The sequence below is a fragment of the Orcinus orca genome, chromosome 9 (assembly GCF_937001465.1).
Source record: "Orcinus orca chromosome 9, mOrcOrc1.1, whole genome shotgun sequence".
Classification (NCBI taxonomy): Eukaryota; Metazoa; Chordata; class Mammalia; order Artiodactyla; family Delphinidae; genus Orcinus; species Orcinus orca.
Window position 1 is genome coordinate 92,559,885 of NC_064567.1, and position 22,714 is coordinate 92,582,598.

At 35.3% G+C, this 22,714-nt stretch overlaps 1 protein-coding gene across 2 annotated transcripts in view; it reads left to right on the plus strand.

Moving 5' to 3' along the window:
* CDK13 (cyclin dependent kinase 13) overlaps window positions 1-22,714 on the plus strand; it is a 110,965-nt gene that overhangs the window by 22,152 nt on the left and 66,099 nt on the right. For both annotated transcript variants that reach the window (XM_004263324.4, XM_004263325.4), the window contains exons 2-5: window positions 7,773-8,432; window positions 14,040-14,210; window positions 15,601-15,740; window positions 17,835-18,005. In XM_004263324.4, the coding sequence (XP_004263372.1) occupies window positions 7,773-8,432; window positions 14,040-14,210; window positions 15,601-15,740; window positions 17,835-18,005 (1,142 nt within the window). The remainder of the gene's footprint in view (window positions 1-7,772; window positions 8,433-14,039; window positions 14,211-15,600; window positions 15,741-17,834; window positions 18,006-22,714) is intronic.

The following is a 22,714-nucleotide window of genomic DNA, read 5'->3' on the forward strand; positions in this document are numbered from 1 at the left end:
GTTATATTTATATAGTGCTTGTTTTCACTTTGGGAATCATTCCCCCCCACCCCCCAGTTTGTTGAGAGATAATTGACAAATAAAATTGTAATATATTTCAGGTGTCAACAGTGATGACTTGATATATATGTATACACTGTGAGAGGCGTCTCACAATCAAGTTAACACATTCATCACCTCACATATTTACCTCTTTTTTTGGGGGGGGTAAGAATACTTAAGTTCAACTCTCTTAGCAAATTACTTCTAATTATACAACACTGTGTTATCAGCTGTAGTCACCATGTTATATACATTAGGTTCTTAGACCTTATTCATCTTTTTTTTTTAATATTTATTTATTTGGTTGCACTGGGTCTAAGTTGTGGTAGGTGGGCTCCTCAGTTGCAGCTCCAGGACTCCTTAGTTGCAGCTTGCCAGCTCCTTAGTTGCAGCACGTGGGCTACTTAGTTGTGGCATTCAAACTCTTAGTTGCAGCATGCATGTGGGGATCTAGTTTGCTGCCCTGGGCTTGAAGCCAGGCCCCCTGCATTGGGAGCATGGAGTCTTACTCACTGTACCACCAGGGAAGTCCTGACCTTATTCATCTTAAAACTGAAATTTGTACCTTTTTACCAACCTGTCCCCATTTCCCCCACCCTCTAGCCCCTGGCAATCACCCTTCTCTTCTATCTTCCTTTGAGTTTGACTTTTTTTTTTTTTTTTTTTTTTAAGATTCTACATATAAGTGATACCATGCAGTATTTGTCTTTCCTGGCTTATTTCACGTAGCATAACACTCTCCAGGTTCATCTGTGTTGTCACAAATGGCAGGATTTCCTTCTTTTTTTAAGGCTGCATAATATTAAACACATGCCCACATTTTCTTTATCCATTCATCTGTTCATAAACACTTAAGATTGTTTCCATATCTTGGCTCTTATGAATAGTACTGCAGTGAACATGGGGGTACAGGCATATCTCGTTTTATTGTGCTTCTCAGACACTGTGTTTTTTACAAACTGAAGGTTTGTGGCAACCCTGCATTGAACAAGTCTGTTGGTGCCATTTTCCCAACAGCATTAATTTCTAAAATTAAGGTATGTACACTGTTTTTTTAGGCATAATGCTATTGTACACTTAATAGACTATAGTATGGTGTAAACATAGCTTTTTATGTGCTGGGAAACCAAAAACTTTGTGTGACTTGCTTTATTGCAAATTTGCTTTATTGCGGTGGTATGCCTGTACAGATATTTCTTTGAGGTAGTGATTTCATATCCTCCGGATGTATACCCAGAAGTGGATTGCCAATAGTTCTATTTTTTGACTTCTAGATTCGCTTCCACATGGTTTTCTATGGTGGCTGTGTCAATTTACATTCCTAACAACAGTGTACCAGGGTTCCCTTTTCTCTGCATTCTCACCAGCATTTGTTATCTCTTGCCTTTTGATAATAAACATTCAAGCAGGTATGTGGAGGTATCTCATTGTGGAATTGCATTGCCCTGATGATTAGTGATATTGAGCACCTTTTCAGGTACCTGTTAGCCATTTGGATGTGTTGCAAAGTCTCTTCAGGTCCTTTGCCCACTTTTAATTTTAAACAAATGTTTTTTAAAATTAACTAATTAATTAATTTTTGGCTGTGCCGCATGGCATGTGGGATCTTAGTTCCCTGATCAGGAATTGAACCCACACCCCCTGCATTGGAAGTACAGAGTCTCAACCACTGGACCACCAGGGAAGTCCCCTTTACCCACTTTTTAATTGGTTCAGTTGCTTTTTTTGCTCTCTGAGTTGTATGAGTTCCTTGTATATTTTGAGATTTATTTATTTATTTATTTTTGGCTACGTCCAGTCTTAGTTGCAGCATGCGGGATCTTTGTTGCATCGTGTGGGCTTCTCACTAGTTGTGGCGTGTGGGTTTTCTCTTCTCTAGTTGTGGCACACAGGCTACAGGGCGCGTGGGCTCTGTAGTTGTGGCACGCGGGTTCCAGAGCGCATGGGCTCTGTAGTTTGCAACACACAGGCTGTCTAGTTGAGGTGCGCGAGCTTAGTTGCCCCGCTTCATGTGGGATCCCAGCTTCCTGGCCAGGGATCGAACCCATGTCCCCTGCATTGTAAGGCGGATTCTTTACCACTGGACCACCAGGGAAATCCCCTTTGTATATTTTGGATATAAACTCCTTATCAAAAATATTTTCTCCCATTCTATAGCTTGATTTTTTGTTTTGTTGGTGGTTTCCTTTGCTGTGCATAAGTTTTTTAGTTTGATGTAGTCCCACTTGTTTATTTTTGCTTTTGATAAACCTTTGCCAAGATCAGTATCAAAGAGTTTACCCCCTTCTTTTTCTTCTAGGAGTTTTATGATTTCAAATCTTATGTTCAAGTCTTTAATCCATTTTGAGTTGATTTTTGTATGTGGTTTAAAATAGGGGCCCAGTCTTATTCTTTTGCGTATGGCTATCCAGCTTTTCCGATGCCATTTATTGAAGAGATCATCCTTTTCTCGTTGTATATTCTTGACTCCTTTGTAGAAAATTAATTGGCCATATGTGCATGGGTTTATTTCTGGACTCCAGTTTGTTCCATTGGTCCATGTCTCATACTGTTTTGATTACTGTAACTTTGTAATATACTTTGAAATCAGAAAGTTGATGCTTCTAACTCTGTTCTTCTTTTTCAAGATTGCTCTTGCTGTTCAGGGTCTTTTGTGGTTCCATATGATTTTTAGGGTTTTTTTCCTATTTTTGTGAAAAATGCCATTGGAATTTTGATAGGGATTCCATTGAATTTGTAGATTACTTTGGGTAGTATGGACATTTTAATAATTCTTCCAATTCATGAGCATGGAATATCTTTCCGTATATTTCTTTTTCAATTTCTTTCATCTCCTTGGTTAAATTTATTCCGAAGTACTTTATTCTTTTTGATACTTTTATAAATGGGATTGTTTTCTTATTTTGTCTTTCCAACAGTTTGTCATTAGTGTATAGAAACACTACTGATTTTGTATCCTGTAACTTTACTGAAATTGTTTATTCTAACAGGTGTTTGATGGAGTCTTTAAAGGGTTTTCTGTCTGTAAGTTCATGTCATCTGCAAACAAAGAACATTTTCCTTTTCACTTTTTGATTTTGATGCCTTTTATTTCTTTTTCTTGCCTAATTGCTATGTCTAGGACTTCCAATACTGTGTTGGATAAAAGTGATAAGAGTGGGCATCATTATCTTATTCCTGATCTTAGAGAAAAGTTTTCAGTTTTTCACTGTTGAGTATAATATTAGCTGTGGGCTTGTCATATCTAGCGTTTATTGTGTTGAGGTGTGTTCCTTCTGTGCGCAATCTGTTTAGTTTTTATTTTTATTTAATTAAATTTTTTTTTATTGGAGTATAGTTGATTTACAATGTTGTGTTAGTTTCTACTGTACAGCAAAATGAATCAGTTATACATACACATATATCTACTGTTTTTTAGATTCTTTTCCTATATAGGTCATTACAGAGTATTGAATAGAGTTCCCTGTGCTATACAGTAGGTCCTTATTAGTTACCTGTTTTATATATATTAGTGTGTATATGTCAGTCCCAATCTCCCAATTTATCCCTCCCCCCCTTTCCCCTCTAGTAACCATATGTTTTGTTTTTATAGTGAAAGGATGTTGAATTTTATCAAATGCTTTTTCTGCATTTGTTGAGATACTCATATGATTTTTATCCTTCATTTTATTAATGTGGTATATCACATTTATTGATTTGCGTATGTTGAACCATCCTTGCATGGGAATCACTTTCATACCTTTATGGGGGCTTAGCAACAAGATTTGAATGGACATAGCTACTATTAGCATGTGAAATAAGCAGGGTAGAAAAATTAGGCTAAAAAATATTGTGCATAGTGACTACCATAGGAGACATCACATGCATTGAACGTTTCCACCATCCCAGAAATTTCTATTGGATACTGCTCTTACATATTATTTTATATAATGAGGGATTGAATATTATTATAGTAAAAATTTTAAGAATCAGTGTTTGCTAATTAGGCACAATTGCAGAAGACCTGGACTCTTGGAGAGACTGTGTGATATAGTCGAGTGAACAGTACACCATGCTCTCTCTCTAAGGAACACTAACCGAATTAACAGTGAGCACTAACCAGTTGGGTTTCAGATACTGGATTTTTTATCCTGGTTCTGCTTTTTTTTTTTTTTTAAATTTATCTATTTTATTTTATTATTTATATTTGGCTGCATTGGGTTTTCATTGCTGCCCGCAGGCTTTCTCTAGTTGCGGTGAGCGGGGGCTACTCTTCGTTGCACTGCACAGGCTTCTCATTGTGGTGGCTTCTCTTGTTGCGGAGCATGGGCTCTAGGTGTGCCGGCTTCGGTAGTTGTGGCACATGGGCTCGGTAGTTGTGGCACGCGGGCTCGGTAGTTTTGGCACACGGGCTTAGTTGCTCTGTGGCATGTGGGATCTTCCTGGACCAGGGCTCAAACCCGTGTACCCTGCATTGGCAGGTGGATTCTTAACCACTGTGCCACCAGGGAAGCCCCCTGGTTCTGCTTTGAGTTGTATGAATTTGCGAAAGCTTCTAAAAAGATTCTGTAATTTCTTTTTTTTTTTTAATTAAAAATTTTATTTATTTATTTATGACCATGTTGGGTCTTTGTTGCTGTGCACGGGCTTTCTCTAGTTGTGGCGAGTGGGAGCTACTCTTCATTTCGGTGTGTGGGCTTCTCATTGTGGTGGCTTCTTTCGTTGTGGAACACGGGCTCTGGGCGTGCGGGCTTCAGTAGTTGTGGCATGCGGCTGCAGTAGTTGTGGCTCGCGGGCTCTAGAGTGCAGGCTCAGTAGTTGTGGCGCATGGGCTTAGTTGCTCTGCAGCATGTGGGATCTTCCCAGGCCAGGGCTTGAACCTGTGTCCCCTGCATTGGCAGGCAGATTCTTAACCACTGCGCCACCAGGGAAGCCCCGTGATTCTGTAACATCTTAAAAACATTCAAAACAAACAAGAAACAGCTAATATATGGTCACTGTAAATTTTACAGCACAGAAATATTAGAAAAAACATTTTTAAAAAGAAGAAAAATCTTACCTATAAAACAAGGATGTGCTATCTACCATCCATTTAAGTTCTTTTTATAAGACATGACATAATTCATTATGTAGTCTTAGAGATCCACTTCTCTCTTACTCTCATAACTTTGTATGGCTGAAGTGTTAGATCATTAGTAAGAATAACCTAAACTTGAGTTTTGTGTTTTTATTTAATTTTAGATTCCCAAAATATGTTATAAATAGTAAATATGTAATTGAAATTGATTAGCAAATATGCAATACCTGAGAGAATACAAGTTTACTAGGGCAGGAAATTTGAAAAGTTAAGGAACTTTTTAAGAGAAATAGAAAAATTGGAGAAGAATGGAGTGTGTGTCTAGAAGAATTTCAGTTGGTTTAGGGATCAAATACCATAAAAATGTCATTTCTGAAATATGTATTTTATAGGTCAAAAATTTTTGTCTTTACTGATAACTTTCTTATCTAGATTCTGTGCAGAAGAGAATAAGAATTTAATAGGCCAGAGGAGTTACTTGTGTTGGGATTTTATCTTTGTGTCTGTTTTCTTAAGTAAAGTTTACTGATTATAACTTTCTTAGTTAAATATTATTTCTGTGTCTGTATGAAGCTGATGACCAGAATCTTGCTAGTGTGGGAAAGTTAATTTAGGAAAAGTTCTGTGCTGTTACCTCTGATGAGACGACAGTGTCTTTGCTTTCTCCTGCTGTGATCAGGGGATAGTAACTTGACATAGCAGTCTTATTTTGAGGTCCAGGATTCTGAAGGCAAAGGAAATTAAAAGTGTGGCCAAGTGTTTCATATTATGACACTTTTTGTTCCTATATTAAAGTTATCCAAGATATTTTATAACCAACTTATTACTTTATATTTAGCTAAACATTTCCTCTCATTTCCATGAATAGTTGTAAGCTCATTGATGATTTTTATGATTGATGTATATGAATATTTGTTAAGCAAGTGTTAGATTAAAATGTTTACTAAACCAGTGTTCCTGTTAACCTAAAATAATGTTACATAAATACTTTATGTAAAGTATGGGGTTGGAAACACTAGCTCAGTGCTGAACACTAATTGGCCCTATGTACATTTTGAAATGTTTCTGAAAGAATAAGGGAGAAGTTGAATTTGTATTTGAGTTTATCCTAAAGCTAACCATCATTTGTCTTCATACTAGAATTGTAAAATGTATTGGATAATATATATGTAATATATTACATAATATATTAATGCCAAATATAAACAAAAATTTCTAGTTCTTCCTTTTCTCTTCCCACTTTAATTATGGGTTCTTAGGAATTTCTTTGCTTCATTTACCAAATCCCTTACAAAATTTCAATAAGAACTATCTCCATGGTAGTGTGTTAATGTGTTGAATGTGACTCTGCATACTTTAGAATCAAAAGATCTGGGTTTAAGACCTGGCATACAGTTAGGTTCTAGAAGGTAACAGAATCCAACTCAGATGGTTTAAGAAACTTTAATGGAGGACTACAGAGATAGGGGTGGATTGAGAAAACTGACAAGGGATGTTTTCATTAGTTACAGAGGGAAGCTCGAAGGGGCAAGGAAAATATAGTGTTATTAGAGCCTGGTGAGAGCTGTGGAGAAGGCAGTGCTTGACAGGAGCCATGGTGGTAGAGGAACAGATCTTCTGCCACAAAATGTGACCAATAGGAAGGAGGGAGCTGGAAAGAAATAATCGAGCTTTTCGCTGCCTTCTGATCTGCCAGTGATGGATAACACTGGAACCCAGAAGATGCATCTGTTGAGGTCAGCCTCCTTTGGGCCCAGGGTAGGGCAGAAGAGTATTGGAGGGATGGGGTAGTGGCAGTAAGATAATAACCAGTACAACTACTAATGAGATTGGGATTTGACTTCAGGTAATATTTTAGATTCAAGTTTTATCTACAAACTGCAGATACTTTACTGGGGTTGATGTGAGCATTAAGTGAGCCATATCAAATACGTCAAAGTACTCTAATAGTGCCTTGGTCTTATATTTTTTTAAAGTTTTGATAAGCTGTGGATTTGAAAAGCTCAGCTTCATTTCTGTTGGTGCTGTGCTGCATTTGTTTCATAGAAACTTTGGTTGCCACCATACTTTTGAATATACGTTAATTTTTGTGTTTTCCAGTGATTTTTGAGAAGTGAAATGAACAGTCATTGTTAGATAGTTCCCAAGATTTAGACTTTTTCTTACTGCCTAATGACAGGTTTCATTTTTTTCACTCTTGGTGTAGACAGAGCACTACTTACTCCTGAACTTATGCATGGGGGGCTTTTGAGTTGTAGAAATTGTCTCCCTGGTAAAAGTTTGGTCAGACTTCACCCTGCTACTTCTACCATTGGTGTTGTCCTTGTTGACTGCTTCTATTTTCTTGAGACAGCAGTAATGCCTTGTCATAGTTTTTCCTCCTAATTCTTACAGTATTTCTTTTCATAGAGATCTACTTTCATCCAGCCCCATCTTTGAGCATTTGTAGGCCAGACTGAGATCAAGAGTCTATTTTCAGGAAAAGTATAACCAGCAGATAATATTCTACTTAAAAGCACTTTCTGCTTTTAAAAAATTCTCTCACAAAAACTATATTATGATTTGGAAATTAAGTAATTTCTATTTCATTTCACAGCCTCAAGTTAGGAGTTTTTGTACACTTCAAACTGAACTTTTCTGAGTTACTGACTAAATCTTAATTATTTTCCACCAGACGGTCTGCCAAATCCCGAAGCAGAAGCCCATACTCATCTAGGCATTCAAGATCTCGTAGCAGGCACAGATTGTCTAGATCCAGAAGTCGTCATTCTAGCATTTCTCCTAGCACACTAACTCTGAAGAGTAGCCTGGCAGCTGAATTGAACAAGAATAAAAAAGCACGAGCTGCAGAGGCAGCACGAGCTGCAGAGGCAGCGAAAGCTGCAGAAGCAGCTAAGGCTGCTGAGGCCGCTGCCAAAGCTGCCAAAGCTTCAAACACTTCTACACCTACCAAGGGGAACACAGAAACTGGTGCCAGTGCATCACAAACCAACCACGTGAAGGATGTGAAGAAACTTAAAATTGAGCACGCACCTTCTCCCTCAAGCAGTGGAACTTTAAAAAATGACAAGGCAAAAACAAAGCCACCTCTTCAGGTAGCAAAGGTGGATAATAATTTGATTGTAGATAAAGCCACCAAGAAAGCAGTTGTAGTTGGAAAGGAGGGTAAATCTGCTGTTACAAAGGAGGAACCAGTATCTCTTAAAGAGAAAACCAAACCACTTACACCAAGCATAGGAGCCAAGGAGAAGGAGCAACATGTGGCTTTAGTGACCTCTACCTTACCACCCTTACCTTTGCCTCCCATGCTGCCTGAAGATAAAGATGCTGATAGGTAAGTGCAAAAAATTTTGTCAGTGACTGTTTAAAGAAAAATCTAAGTTTGAAATGAGAAATTATTTGACCCCCACCAAAAAAATTTTATAATGACTGTTAGTAAGTGAATTAATTTTCTTTATTGTGTACAACTTAAAATGAAGCACATGGCTTGTAGGATGATAAAATTATAGCTTATGCTAAGAATTCCAGGTAAAAATTGCCATTGTCCTGGGACAATGTATGTTTCAGCTTGAGCTTGAGAATTAGAAATGTTGGTATTTTCTTTGGCTGAGTATTCCTTGGTGATCCTACCGGAGACAGGACATTTTATGAGAGAGTCTGTCCTGGTTGATAATAGCGTGTGTCTTGGTTATTCTAAGTGTTTTCATTGGCCTTATAAATTTATTACTTTAGGTGGCTTTACGAATACATCACTTTTTAGTGTTTTATTGACTTAATTTTTTGCAATTAGAGATTAATTACATATTACGGAAATGTGTTTATGCTTTCCTTTAAATTGTTTACACATTTCTGCTGTGAATGTTGGGGGTGTGGCTTGTACTTTATTTTGAAACATTTTTAAGAGGATGAAGGTAAGAGTAAATGTAATTGCAGTTCTAAGAATGTTTCTCAAATGTATGCTAGGATAGAAGCTTTATGCTGTTGTGTGATATTTGCCAATTGACTTAAATTAACCTTTTTCATTCTTATTTTTATGAAGAAATTATAGCTGTTCCCCTCCCCTTCCCCTTTTTGTTAAAAAGCAACTATATGGTCAGTTTTCCTAGCTGACATCTGAGAATTTGAAAACAAGTGGATAGAAATTCCATGTGGGCAGGTCTTGCAAGTGCTCACTTTGGCCAGCATTATGACAATTTTATAATTTCAAACAAACAGAAAATAAAGTATTGAATATAATTTCTGTGTTTCATGCCCTCTGAGGCATCTTTTTTCTACAATCAAAAATGTTGCTGAGGGACCCCATCCAATATGATCAGGTGTTATCCAGTTATACTATTCTAATTGTGGTATTTGCAGGTTTGACTGTTCTCTAGGAACACCAAAGGGTCATAAGAGTAGTGATTTGTAATTTTGATGACTCCTGGAATGGGCTGTCCAGGACAGAGAGGCATGAATGCAGAATTGAGTCACTTCATTAGTGAGAATAAGCCAGTTGCTGAGAATCTAGTGATTCTGGACCAGTGAGACTGGTTGTTCTCTAGTTTATTTTTCATATGTGCTACAGGGGTAAATTTTTAGTGGTGATGTTTTTAAGAATTCAGGATGTGCCCAGGTGACTGCTTATTAAGGAGGATATTCTTTGTGCATCTGTTTTTAACAAGATGGTGGCACATTGCATACTTGGCCATTAACAAAATTTTTTTGACGCACCTTCTTTTCTGTCTTTTCTCTTTTATTGTGTCTTTGCTCTTTTTGCTTTGAAAGTGTTTGTATGTTTCAAGCATATTGAAGTTTTTTAAGACTCCTGAGTACTACTACTGACATGTGCGGCCAAAGATTGATTCAACATCACTTATAGCCACTCTTCTTTTTTTTTTTAATTTTATTATGTGTATATATTTTTAACATCTTTATTGGAGTATAATTGCTTTACAATGGTGTGTCAGTTTCTGCTTTATAACAAAGTGAATCAGCTATACATATACATATATCCCCATATCTCCTCCCTCTTGCGTCTTCCTCCCTCCCTCCCTGTCCCACCCCTCTAGGTGGTCACAAACCACCGAGCTGATCTCCCTGTGCTATGTGGCTGCTTCCCACTAGCCATCTGTTTTACATTTGGTAGTGTATATATGTCCATGCCACTCTCTCACTTTGTCCCAGCTTACCCTTCCCCCTCCCCGTGTCCTCAAGTCCATTCTCTACGTCTGCATCTCTATTCCTGTCTTGCCCCTAGGTTCATCAGAACCATTTTTTTTTCTTTTTTAGATTCCATATATATGTGTTGGCATACGATATTTGTTTTTCTCTTTCTGACTTACTTCACTCTGTATGACAGACTCTCGGTCCATCCACCTCACTACAAATAACTCAATTTCGTTTCTTTCTATGGCTGAGTAATATTCCATTGTATATATGTGCCACATCTTCTTTATCCATTCCGCTGTCAGTGGACACTTAGGTTGCTTCCATGTCCTGTCTTGTAAATAGAGCTGCAATGAACATTGAGCCACTCTTCTTTTTGATGCTCCAAATTTGATGGTCTGAAATTTGGCCAGTGGGAACTCCTTTATGCTAACTCCTTTGTCCTTTTGATATGACTCATTTTATTTTTGAGTGCTTCCTTGCTTCCTAGCCAAACAATATCTTTTAGGCTCGCTTTGAACTTTGCTTCTCTCCCAGCCCTGGAATCCATTACTCTCCGAAAATCATAAGATAGACTGTTAACTATATGTTTACATGTAATAAATCATTTTTTTTAAAATTAGGATCATACCATGCACAATATTCCTTCACTTCTTTTTTTTATTTTTATTTTAATGTGTTGGAGATCTTTCCAGGTTGGTAGAGATAGGTTCAATATTCCTATACATGGAAGTGGATGCATCACTCTCTTATTAACTATTCTGTTGATTAATGGATACTTAGGTTTATAATTGTTTGCTATTAAGTTCTCCTTATACATTAATATTTTATGTACATGTGAGCAATTTTTATAGGATAGTTGTGAGGTCAAAGTATCCACATTTAAAAATTTGATGGAAACTGCCAAATTGAATCTTAGTAAGATTGTGTACCAATTTATGCACCCAAGTGTATGAAATTGCTTCAACTAACACTAAATATTGCCAATTTTGAAATGTTGAAAATCTTTAAAATATGTGATTAATTTTGCATTTTTCTGGTTATTGAGCTATAGCATCTTTCTAAACACTTGTTGGCTTTATTTTTCAGTGAATTGCTCGTTCATGTTTTATACTGACTTTTCCTTAAGATTATTATCTTTTTTCTAATTGATTTATAGGTACTGCTTATGTTAGGGATCTTGACCTGTGCCTCTCACAATCTGTTGCTTGTCTTTGAGACTTATTTTTGGTTTTGGCTACATGCGTGTTTTCCATTTTGAATGTAGTTGGATCTATAATTTTTCCTTTAAAACTTACAGGTTTAAAACATTTTTAAAGGTTAACTCACATCTCACAGAAATTTGTTTTTGGTTATTATATGTAGAAGAAAGACATGGTCTGATTATGTGCTCTCTCGCATCACCCCTGGACTAATAGATCAGTTGTTGCTAATGGCATTTACTGAATCTATCTCACTGATTTGTGGTGCCATATGTAAAAATTCTTATAGATATCTGTGTGTTTCTGGACTCTATTTTCTATTAACATATTGTATTATTTCTTTGCCAATACTTTTTTGTTTTAACTTCTTAGGTGCATAGTATGTTGGCCCTCAAAGTCAGATTTCTATTATAGGAGTAGGTAGGTAATGTAAAAGTAAAGGGATGGAGTAAATTACTGGTTAGTGAATAACCCGGCCATTCAGCCTCAACTTCAACACTGCTATAAATGAACTTGGGCCCAGTGTTGGCATTTTTTGCCCTTATTCTTAGACAGATTTTATGATCATTTGGCTTGTCTTGCTTGATTTTTGTTTGGGACTTGGTTAAATGCAATGATTAATTTGGAGACTGACAGATTTACAGGATTACAGTTTCCCATATGAAAACATCATTTCTTTTCATTCATTCTGGTCTAGTTTTATGTTCATCAGCCATATGTTTTAATTTTCTTCTCTTGGTCTTATACATTTCTGGTTAAGGCATTTTGTTGTTTTTTGTTTCTGTAGTATATGGAGACTTTTAAAAACTCATCACATACCCTATTTGGTTATTGCAGGTATTCAGTGAAAATATAATGTGTTTAATTATATAGTGTTATTGTTTGAAACTAATATCTCATTTCTCTTAAGTCTGGGAGCCTTGCTGAATTTGGTAGTTCATATAATGATATATTTGAATATAGGCAGTCTTTTAAATGTTAAATTATAAGTAAAATTAAGACTTCTAGTCTCCCCTCCCCCCCATTGATTTGAAGTTTTGGACAAATGCAAATTTTGGACTGAGGTCTAATTACAAGTTAGAGACTACAGTTCTCTAAATAAATTATTTTAAATAGAATTATTTTCAGACAGAGTTCAAGTGGTACCTTTTCTAGAAAGAAGCTTTTACTGTCTTTCAGTCCTGAGTTAGCTACCCTTTAGTACCATATTACTCTGGAAATTAGTCTGTACAGTACTTTATCCTGCTGCTTTCTGATGCCTCCAAAAGACTGTAACCTCCTTTCTGAGAGGAACTGTATGTATCTTAATGTATTTGTGAATTGTTTTGTTGTTAAACTATAGTGCCTATCTAATACCTAGCACATAGACGTGTATAATGAATATTTGTTGAATGGAGGGACATGAAAATTGAAAAGTGGGCTATATGACACCATTACTATAAAAATACAACTGCAATCCAATTTCCTTTTGAGCTTGTTTTCCCTATTAAAGATTACTTTCTAGTAACATGGGGTTGTGAAGGAAAGTCACAATTTTATTGATAAATAGTTTTTATCAAATGATATTAAAAGACCGTATATTGTACAATAATATTAAAGTCCAACATGAGTAGGAGAAGTTATAATTAAAATGAAATGATTTATATTGTTAACATCATTAGTAGTTTCTGACCACAGTAGTGTAGTTTCACTAAAGTTTTTAATTCTGGGACTCATAACTGCTATGAAAGTATGTGAAGTCCAAATTTTATTATCATTGTAATATTCTCTTTCAACATGTTATATTGTTAAACAGATTTTGTAGTGTCTGAGAGGTTTAAAATAATCAATTACCAGGTTAAGATACAGTTTAAAAAATCAGAGGTCTTAATACATTCAAAAAAGTATAAAACCAACTGAGCTTAATTTTCACCTGTAATTCTGATAAGCTAGAGCCTTAAAAAATTTTTTAAAGAATCATTGTCCAATTCAGGAAAAATTAATTCTGAAAAGGAATGAAGCTAAATTTGTTCTTTGTAGTTATTTAACTGGGCCAGATAAATAATAGCATGTGGTTTATTTATTTCTTAAAACAAAATAGCTTTTTGTCTGTCTACCAGAATCAAACCAAATGCTATTATAAAACTAATGAATTTTCCCATAAAGCATGACTAGTTGACTTTCAGTTTTAATTTACAGTTTTATAGTAATTCTATATCTTTTTAAAAAATAGACTATTTTTTAGAACAGTTTTAGATTTACAAAAAAGTTATAATGATATTACAGAGGGTTCCCATATACCCTCCACTCAGTTTCTTCATTATTAACATCTAGCATTATTAGTATGGTACATTTGTTACAATTAATGAACCAATATTGATACATTATTAGTAACTAAAGTCCATACTTTGTTCAGATTTCCTTAGTTTTTATCTAATTCTGTATCATTTTTGCCCCCAAATTTTATATTTTTGCAGTTGAACATAGTATATTATTTTAGCTGGAAAGTAAAGAAACTCGGTTTAGCCTTTGCCATTGTGTGCTATATAAATGCATTTTTATTTCTCAATGAAATAAATTTTTGTGTTTTATTTGTCTGACTCCTTTCTTTTTAGCTTACGAGGAAATATTTCAGTAAAAGCAGTTAAAAAAGAAGTAGAAAAGAAACTACGATGTTTACTTGCTGATTTACCACTGCCCCCTGAGCTACCAGGAGGAGATGATCTCTCAAAGAGTCCAGAGGAAAAGAAAACAGCAACACAGTTACATAGTAAAAGGAGGCCTAAGTATGTGCTTGCTTTCTACCTGCTCTTAAATTGGCCAGAGATGATTCTGGATCATCATAAAATTATAAAGTCCAAAATTAAGATTTAAAATAATAAAAAGTGTATTCTTTCAACTTAAGTATATGAATAACTTTTATTGGAGCTTTGAAAAAAGTTTTTTTTCCTAATTGCCTGAGTACTTATTCAAAATGACTCATAATACCAAATTAAATTTTCCCTCTCAGTTTGTAATGTATTAATTTCTTGGGATATTATATATGTTGAAGAAAATTTCTATAATTAAGATATTTAAAAAACAAATATTGAAATTGGTCAAGGTGGAAATCAGCATTCAGTGAGCCCAGACAAAATTAGTAATGGGCAAGCTGCTATGTTTTCCTTTGCTTTTATTTGCTCCCATAACTAAATGCATTCTTGATTTTGCAAGAGGTGGAGTGGAAGAAGGTTTGAAATCTGTATCCTAAATTAGCTTCAAGTAAGTGCCTAGAGATAACTCTTTCCCTTGAAACCTGTTCATCAGTTAAGGGCAGAGGGAGAATGATGATTCCTTTTTTTATTTCTGCTTAACCAAGGGAAAGTGTAAGTAAGACTTCGAGTTAGATCTGATTTTAGAATTGCTGTTTCAGGTAGTGTCTAGTATAAGAATATGAGGTGATTTTCTAGTGTGGAGTAGAAAGCTAGAAAACTTTAAAAAGAGTCTCTCCTTGAGTATTGTAGCTTTATTCCTTTACTTAAATTCTCTTACCTGCCAGAATATTAAGATACTACAAAATTACATTCTTTTTGAAGAATATCAAATATTTGTTATATATAATACATACTTAAAGTGTAGATTCCTAAGGGTTGATAATATTAATATTTTTATACTCTCTTAGACTGAAAATCTTCCTGGTGCTTCCATTTTTAAGATAATTTTATCTAGCCATAAGTCTAAATTTGTCAATATGCTTTATGGTTAGATTTTTGGTAATGTTCATTATTAAACTTCTGGTTTTTGAAAGCAGATAAATATATACACATTGTCAATGAATGAAAAAATACTCTGGAGGTTGTTTAGAGAACTTTGAATCTTTGAACCGGTGTTGGTTTTGTCCCCTCACTGAAAAATTATATTGTATTTCTGAAAGTCCTTCATACAAACTTCATTACTTCTCTTTCCCACTTTAAGTGTTAGTCTACCGAAGGAGAGTCAGTATGGAGAAATACCTTGACTTTCAAGATAATTTATAATACCACCTCACAGTGTTGCCTGTCTTAGATGATCACAAGTATGCAAGGGTGAGGGGAAATAAATGGTTTAAGATTGGGTATGGAGGGTGGATATTGAGTATTAAACAGTTTATTCACTTTGCTTGATTGTATATAAAAACTTCAGAACTATATTTGATAGAATATGTGGGCCTCGCTATGGTGAAATCAAAGAAAAAGACATTGACTGGGGAAAACGCTGCGTGGATAAATTTGATATCATCGGAATTATTGGAGAAGGTACCTATGGACAAGTTTACAAGGCCAGGGATAAAGACACTGGTAAGAATGCCAAATGCTTTGGATCTTTGGGCCTATGGAATGTGCTTAATTCATGTTTCTCTTCTAATGTATAACTTGAGGAATTTTCAGAAAAAAAAAGTTAAATTTGAATTTATCATGGTATTGTTTCATCTTGTTTTTTGTTTCATTTTATGTATGCACTTATGTAAGATATGAGTACATGTAATGGGGTGTATATACATACATGGATTTTTGTTTTGTTTTTTTTTTTGGCTGCATTGGGATCTTCATTGTGGCATATGGGATCTTTCATTGTGGCGCGTGGGCTCTTTGTTGCGGCATGCAGGCTTGTCTCTGGTTGTGGCGCGCAGGCTCCAGAGCGTGTGAGCTCAGTAGTTGCGGCACACGGGCTCTCTAGTTGTGGTGTGCGGGCTCCAGAGCACACAGGCTCAGTAGTTGGGGCATGCCGGGTCAGTTGCCCCATGGCATGTGGGATCTTAGTTCCCCAATTGGAAGACCGATTCTCCTTCTTTTTTTTTTGTATTTAATAAATTTATTTATTTTATTTATTTATTTTTGGCTGCATTGGGTCTTGGTTGCTGCGCGCGGGCTTTCTCTAGTTGCAACGAGAGGGGCTACTCTTCGTTGTGGTGCGCGGGCTTCTCATTGCGGTGGCTTCTCTTGTTGCGGAGCATGGGCTGTAGGCGCGCGGGCTTCAGGAGTCGTGGCTCGCGGGTCCTAGAGCGCAGGCTCAGTAGTTGTGGTGCATGGACTTAGTTGCTCCGTGGCATGTGGCATCTTCCCAGAGCAGGGCTCGAACCCATGTCCCCTGCATTGGCAGGGGGATTCTTAACCACTGTGCCACCGGGGAAGCCCCGGAAGGCTGATTCTTAACCACTGGGCCACCAGGGAAGTCCCCTGAGAGAAAGTTTTAAAAGGCCTTGGGGCAGAGGAAAAAGTAACTGTGTTAGACGCCATGTATTTTACTAATAAATGGTGCTTAGAGTCAGTGTTTAATCTTTATTTATAATTTCTTGTTGAAGTAAACCAATAGATAAAATAGCATAGGTGTTTGAGGGCACTTAGTATAAGCGAGGCTACCTTATGCATAGAAACTCTGAAGGCAGTTATAGCATGCAGCAGTAAAGTAATATTTATCATGATGATTCTGCATTATCAAAAGAGATTAAATTATAAAACAAGGAATCATACATTTTAGATTTCTATTAAAAAATCAAGTAATTTTTAATGATTAAAAGGAAAAACGTCCTTCCTTTGGAAAATTTGTAAGTACAGAATTCCTTCTTTTTCCCCTACAAAGAAGTGGAATGAACAAACTTCTGTTACAGTGAATTTTTTCTTATAATAGGATTTGTGTGTGTTTCAATATTTAGATTATCTGATACAAAACTCACTCATATGTAAATTATGAGGCCATTTAGTGTTGTAGGAAGAGCACATAGTTTTGAGAGAGCTAAACCAGATTTTGAATCCCAGTTTTACTACTGGGTAACTGGGCATCTTTGGACAGGAACAGATCTGAGCATATTTTCTTATCTGCACAATGTCCAGAGTTTTCTCATCTGTTCAGAGAGATTTTATGCATGTATAAGCATATTAGGTATATTTAGCCTCCCCTCTTCACTTTTTAAAAAATGGCAGTGTAATATATCTACTCTTTGTTATCTAGCTTTTTTCATTTAATATATCTTAGTGTAAAATAACAGTGCATATAGACCTACTTTATCCTTTTTAACAGTTGTATAATATTCCGTAGTTTGATAAATATCCCTTAATTTATTTAACCAGAGACTTTTTGAACCATAAATATTATAATTTGGTATATTAGAAACTAAAATATATTTTGTGGTTTGTAATTTCAAGAGGTAGGAACTGAAATTATGAATTAAAATAAAAATTTAGGGAATTCCCTGCTGGTCCAGTGGTTAGTACTCCACGCTTGTACTGCAGGGGGCATGGATTTGATCCGTGGTCAGGGAACTAAGATTCCCACAAACTACCTGGTGCAGCTGAAAAGAAAAAATAAAAATAATATTAAAAAATAAAATAAAAATTTTAAATGTTACTTAGTTTTGTCAGCTGGTAACCTGATTTTATTTACTTTTCTAATAGGAGAAATGGTAGCCTTAAAAAAAGTACGCCTGGATAATGAAAAGGAAGGCTTTCCCATTACAGCAATTCGAGAAATTAAAATTCTCCGGCAGCTTACCCACCAGAGTATTATCAATATGAAGGAAATAGTGACCGATAAAGAAGATGCTTTGGATTTTAAGAAGGATAAAGGTATGTGTGCATATTTACATAACCAATTCTGTGTATTCATGATTTTGCTAACTTATAGATTTTGATATTGACCATTTGAGGATTTATTAGGTACATTAAAAATATTGCCTTAATATCAAACTATTAAAATTTTTTTTTAATTTATTTTATTAAACTATAGTTGATTTACAATATTGTATTAATTTCTGCTGTACAGCGAAGTGATTCAGTTTTACGTATATATATTCTTTTTCATATTCTTTTCCATTATGGTTTATCACAGGATATTGAATATAGTTTCCTGTGCTATAAAGTAGGACCTTGTTGTTTATCCATTATATTTGTAATAGTTTGCATCTCTAATCCTAAATTCCCAATCCATCCCTCGCTCCGCCTTCCATCCTCCTAGGTAACATCATACTTATTGGTATTACAGATGAAATATTCACTAGCAATAGTTTTTTGGGGGGGGCCTCAATATATAATTTTTAGTCTTTATTTTTTAGTGATTGAGAAGCAGTTTATAGTAGTATTAGAATATATTTACCTTACTTTTTAATGTTATAATGTCTCAGCATACAAGGAAACTTTGTGGTAGGCATATGTATTATTTCTAAAAGTATGGCGGCAAAAATGTTAACCTGAAATTGCTTTTGATAATCTGTAGTGGTATATTGTTGGCTTTTAGCAAAAAAAAGCTGAAAAGAAATTAGTGTGCTTTTTAAAGTAGCTAACATAGGGTATTTGATGGGTGAAAGAAATGCTCTACCTCCAGCAGGTTTTAGATCTTTAGAGTAAGATTTTGGAACTAAGGTTGACTCCCTTATAGTCAGTGGTTTTCAAAGAGCAGAATTCTTTTTGAAACTAAATCTAACATAAAACAGATTAAAAAGTAGGTATGTTCTGATTGAACATGGTACTTAGCCTCCTCCCATCCCCAGCTATACACATCCACCATCTTATTCTTCTGGGGAACACAGTAGAAAAATGATTGTTGTTATGTATGGTAACCATTTTTTATGAAGGAACCTCTGTTTGAAAGTATTCTGTATGCCCTATGGAGATCATCAGAATCATCTTTTTAATTGATATAACTTCCATTAGTTTTTTTCCCACAGTAAAGCCCATATTTCTTAGTCTGACTTTGAACTGGGTTTGTCTTTTTCATGTTATTTTTCACTACTTCTTATTGTGTAGTAGAAAGGTTACCTGTTTGACTTGGGTTAGAATGTCTGGGGTTAGAGACTTAGCTTTTCAGCAAGGCCTTTAGCCCTTCTGAGCCTGTTACTTCTTTACCCATTAAAGGGAAACATTATTTCTCTTACTGTGTAGTGAGAATTAAATTAAGATTTTATGCATGAGGGTGGTGTGCAAATACTGTTTTTCATTAATCTTGTTCTATAGCCAAATTAATATAGTTGCTTTTCCTCCACATACCCTGGACCTCTGTTTTTGTGATCTGTGTGATCATATCCCTGTTTATTTCTCCAACCTCAACCCCAATCTAGTTTTTCTCATTGCTCACCAAACTCCATTCATATCGCTCGTTTGAGTCATCAGATATGCCAGTGCACTTCTCTGCCCTGAAGCCTTTCTTTACACTGGGCATACACCTCTCCAGCCCCAACACACACACACACACACACGCACGCACACACGCACGCGTGCGCACGATTTAAAAGGCAAATTTCTCGTTCTCTAGCTCTCTGCCTGAATGTTGCTTTATTCATTAGTGAGGTCTTACCTGACCAATCTTCCCACTTTCCACCACAGTGGCCTTAAGAAAACATGGTTAAGTGGTTTCACCATGGGTATATTTTTGTGCAGAAACCTATAGATGCTGAAGGAGCTTCCTCTGAAATAATCGAGGGAATGCAGGCGAGACAGACAAACTAATTCTAAATATTTTCCCTAATGTTTTCATCTTCAAGCAGTTGCATTTCTTTTTACTCTCTTTGAGGGAATCTTTGAACTATTTTGTCTGTTTCTCAGTCTTTTTATTGTTAGTGTGAGGTATAAGAAAACATTTCCTATACCTCTAGGTCTTTAGTTTCTGCGTGGGATGCAGTTACTTGTATTAATTTCAGTAGTCTTGTGTTCATACTTCCCTGTTCATAAGGTCTTTGAACTAGACTGTTAATTATTTTGCAACAGAAGCTTTTCTTTGTTATTTTCTTCTTTCCACTGAGGATTATGAATTTACAGAAAAATGATTTCTGAATGAATGTAATAATATTCAATGAAAAATTTTAATGCAGTTTATAATTCTCTGGGTAGAGGACACTTTTTGTTTGGCAGTTATATGCAGTATAAAGTAAAATGTTAGTCATTGATCTCCATATCAAAATGTAAATATTTAGTACTCAGATGAAAAACAAACACTGAAATAATGGTATCACTACAACAAAATAGTATTTTGGTACTTAAAATTAACATAATATCCTGGGTAACGAACACCAGTATTAAAATTACTTTGTACAAATTAAGTTAGCTGTAATGCTCTCAATACTAATGTTTGTTTAATGAGGGAATTTGAGTAATCTTTTAATTTGGAATTTTTCTAAATATCAATAAAACAGTTTTCTATAGTAATGCTTATGGTAGAGTGTCATTATATGGTTGAGGGAAGCAGTCTTAAATGTCACTTTCTCTGTAGTCTCTTGATTCTCACATGGTGCTCCCCTATGCTTGCATTCCATGTTATACACAGTTCTATAACGATATTTTCTATTTCAACTTAGTCATTATGTTTTTATCTCTTATTCCTATTGAAGTGCCTGCCTGAGGACAGAGACTGAGTTTTATTCTACTTTGTGTTCATAGTGTGCAGCACACAGTAGGTTATCATTAAATTTTGAATAAATGAATGAATGAAATACAAAGGTGAGAATGTTCTGTGGAGTAGATAGAAAGTTAAAGATGGGTGCTATTTGGATAAGTAGGGAGGAGGCCATTCTAATTCATACTTGTCATAACGTGTTTTATGAGGCAATGAAAAATTGGCATATCCCCTAAAAAAATAGTCTTGCTTCAAAATTATCTTCCCTGCCTCATTTTCTTAAAAATCTGAATTCATTCCCATAATATAGAACTGCTAATATTTTGTGGGTTTTGTGATGAGAGCATTGTTGATTGATTTGTTCGTTCTTTCCGTACATGTTTATTGTGCCAGTTCTAGACTTGGGCTGGCCAATACAGTAGCCACTAGGCAATATGTTTATTTAAATTTAAATTAATTAAAATTAAATAAAATTAAAAGTTCAATTCCTTAGTTGCATTAGCCACATTTCAGGAGCTCTGTAGTTATACATTACTACTGACTGCATTTTGGATAGTGCAGCTGGAACGTTTTCATCAGATCAGCAAGTTCTAATAAATAGTGCTTGAGATACACAAGGTAAAAAAAAAATCTGGTCCCCGACTCAACCGAGTTTCTGGGAACCAGGTGGATCAGTACTTGCTAGAACTAAACCAGACTAATATATGAATGACAGGCTTTTTTCTGCCCAGAAGTTTTCCCTTATTGTTAACTCTGTTAATCTGTAATTGCCAGGATTTCAGTTGTAGGTGTTGAGTTTCAAAAAAAAGAGAAAAAATTTAATGCAGGCTGTGGGATCTACCAAATAAGCAAGAGAACTTTGTTAAGGAGTCTGTACCTACCAACTGTGTACTGTGTCTTCTTTTTTTTTTTTTCCTACCTTAAAAAAGAAATGAACTTGCAGGTTATTTTATTAAAGATAAAATTTTCCTGTGATGGTGGGGCCTCCAGCAGCATGTTGAGGCAGGATGGAAAGTCACTTGTAAGTTTAAATTTTTTGTATACTGGGGGCTCTCTATATTATGTTATTCATTTTGTCATGTAAAAGATAAAACTTAGTCTCAGTTGTACAATTTATTTGTATCTGATATTTTATGTGAAGTTTCCAGTTAAGGCTCTAGGCCAGGGATGCATAGTTTTAAGATCCTATACCCTCTTTTTGTGCAGTAGTACTATTATTTAGAATTAGTAACTTTTTTTGAGTGGGGCAGGGAAGGAGAAAGAAAAATGTTAGACTTTCTTTTCTTGATTATAAAAGTGATGTTTATTGTTATAAATTTGGAAAATAAAATGACCCAGATATTATCACTATTAAAATTTTCTATATTTTTCCTAATGTGTCTTCTCTCATATTTATGATTATTTATTCCCAAGCTGAGGTTCTGCTTCTTTCATTAATAACATGCTTTTTTATTGGAATAATATGTCACTTGGATGGACCATATTTCATTCCTCCATTGTTGCATTTTTAGGTTCTTTCAGGCATTTCAACTACTGTTTTCTATATTGAAGTGTTATACTGGGAAATTCTAGCAGTGATTTGTAGCTATTCGTATACCTTTAACCAGACAAGGGACTTTATCTGCTAGAAAAAGTCCTAACCAATTCTGAATTATAGGTTTGGTGAGAAATGAAGTAGTGAGTGAAGTAGTGAGTGATAAAGGTCCTGTATAATGAGCATATATAATGCTAGCAGTCAGTGAGTCCATAGACATTGGAACCAGATTTCCTTCCTAGAATATGTCCTTCTGCATAAAACTTTTATTCACATCTGATTATTCCCTTAAATTGATTATAGAAATGGGATTATTAGGTCAAAGGATTTGAACTTTGCAATTTCTTAACACATATTACCAAGTTGTTTTCTAGAAGGGATGCGCCAGTTTACACTCTCAAATGTAGAGCAGGAATA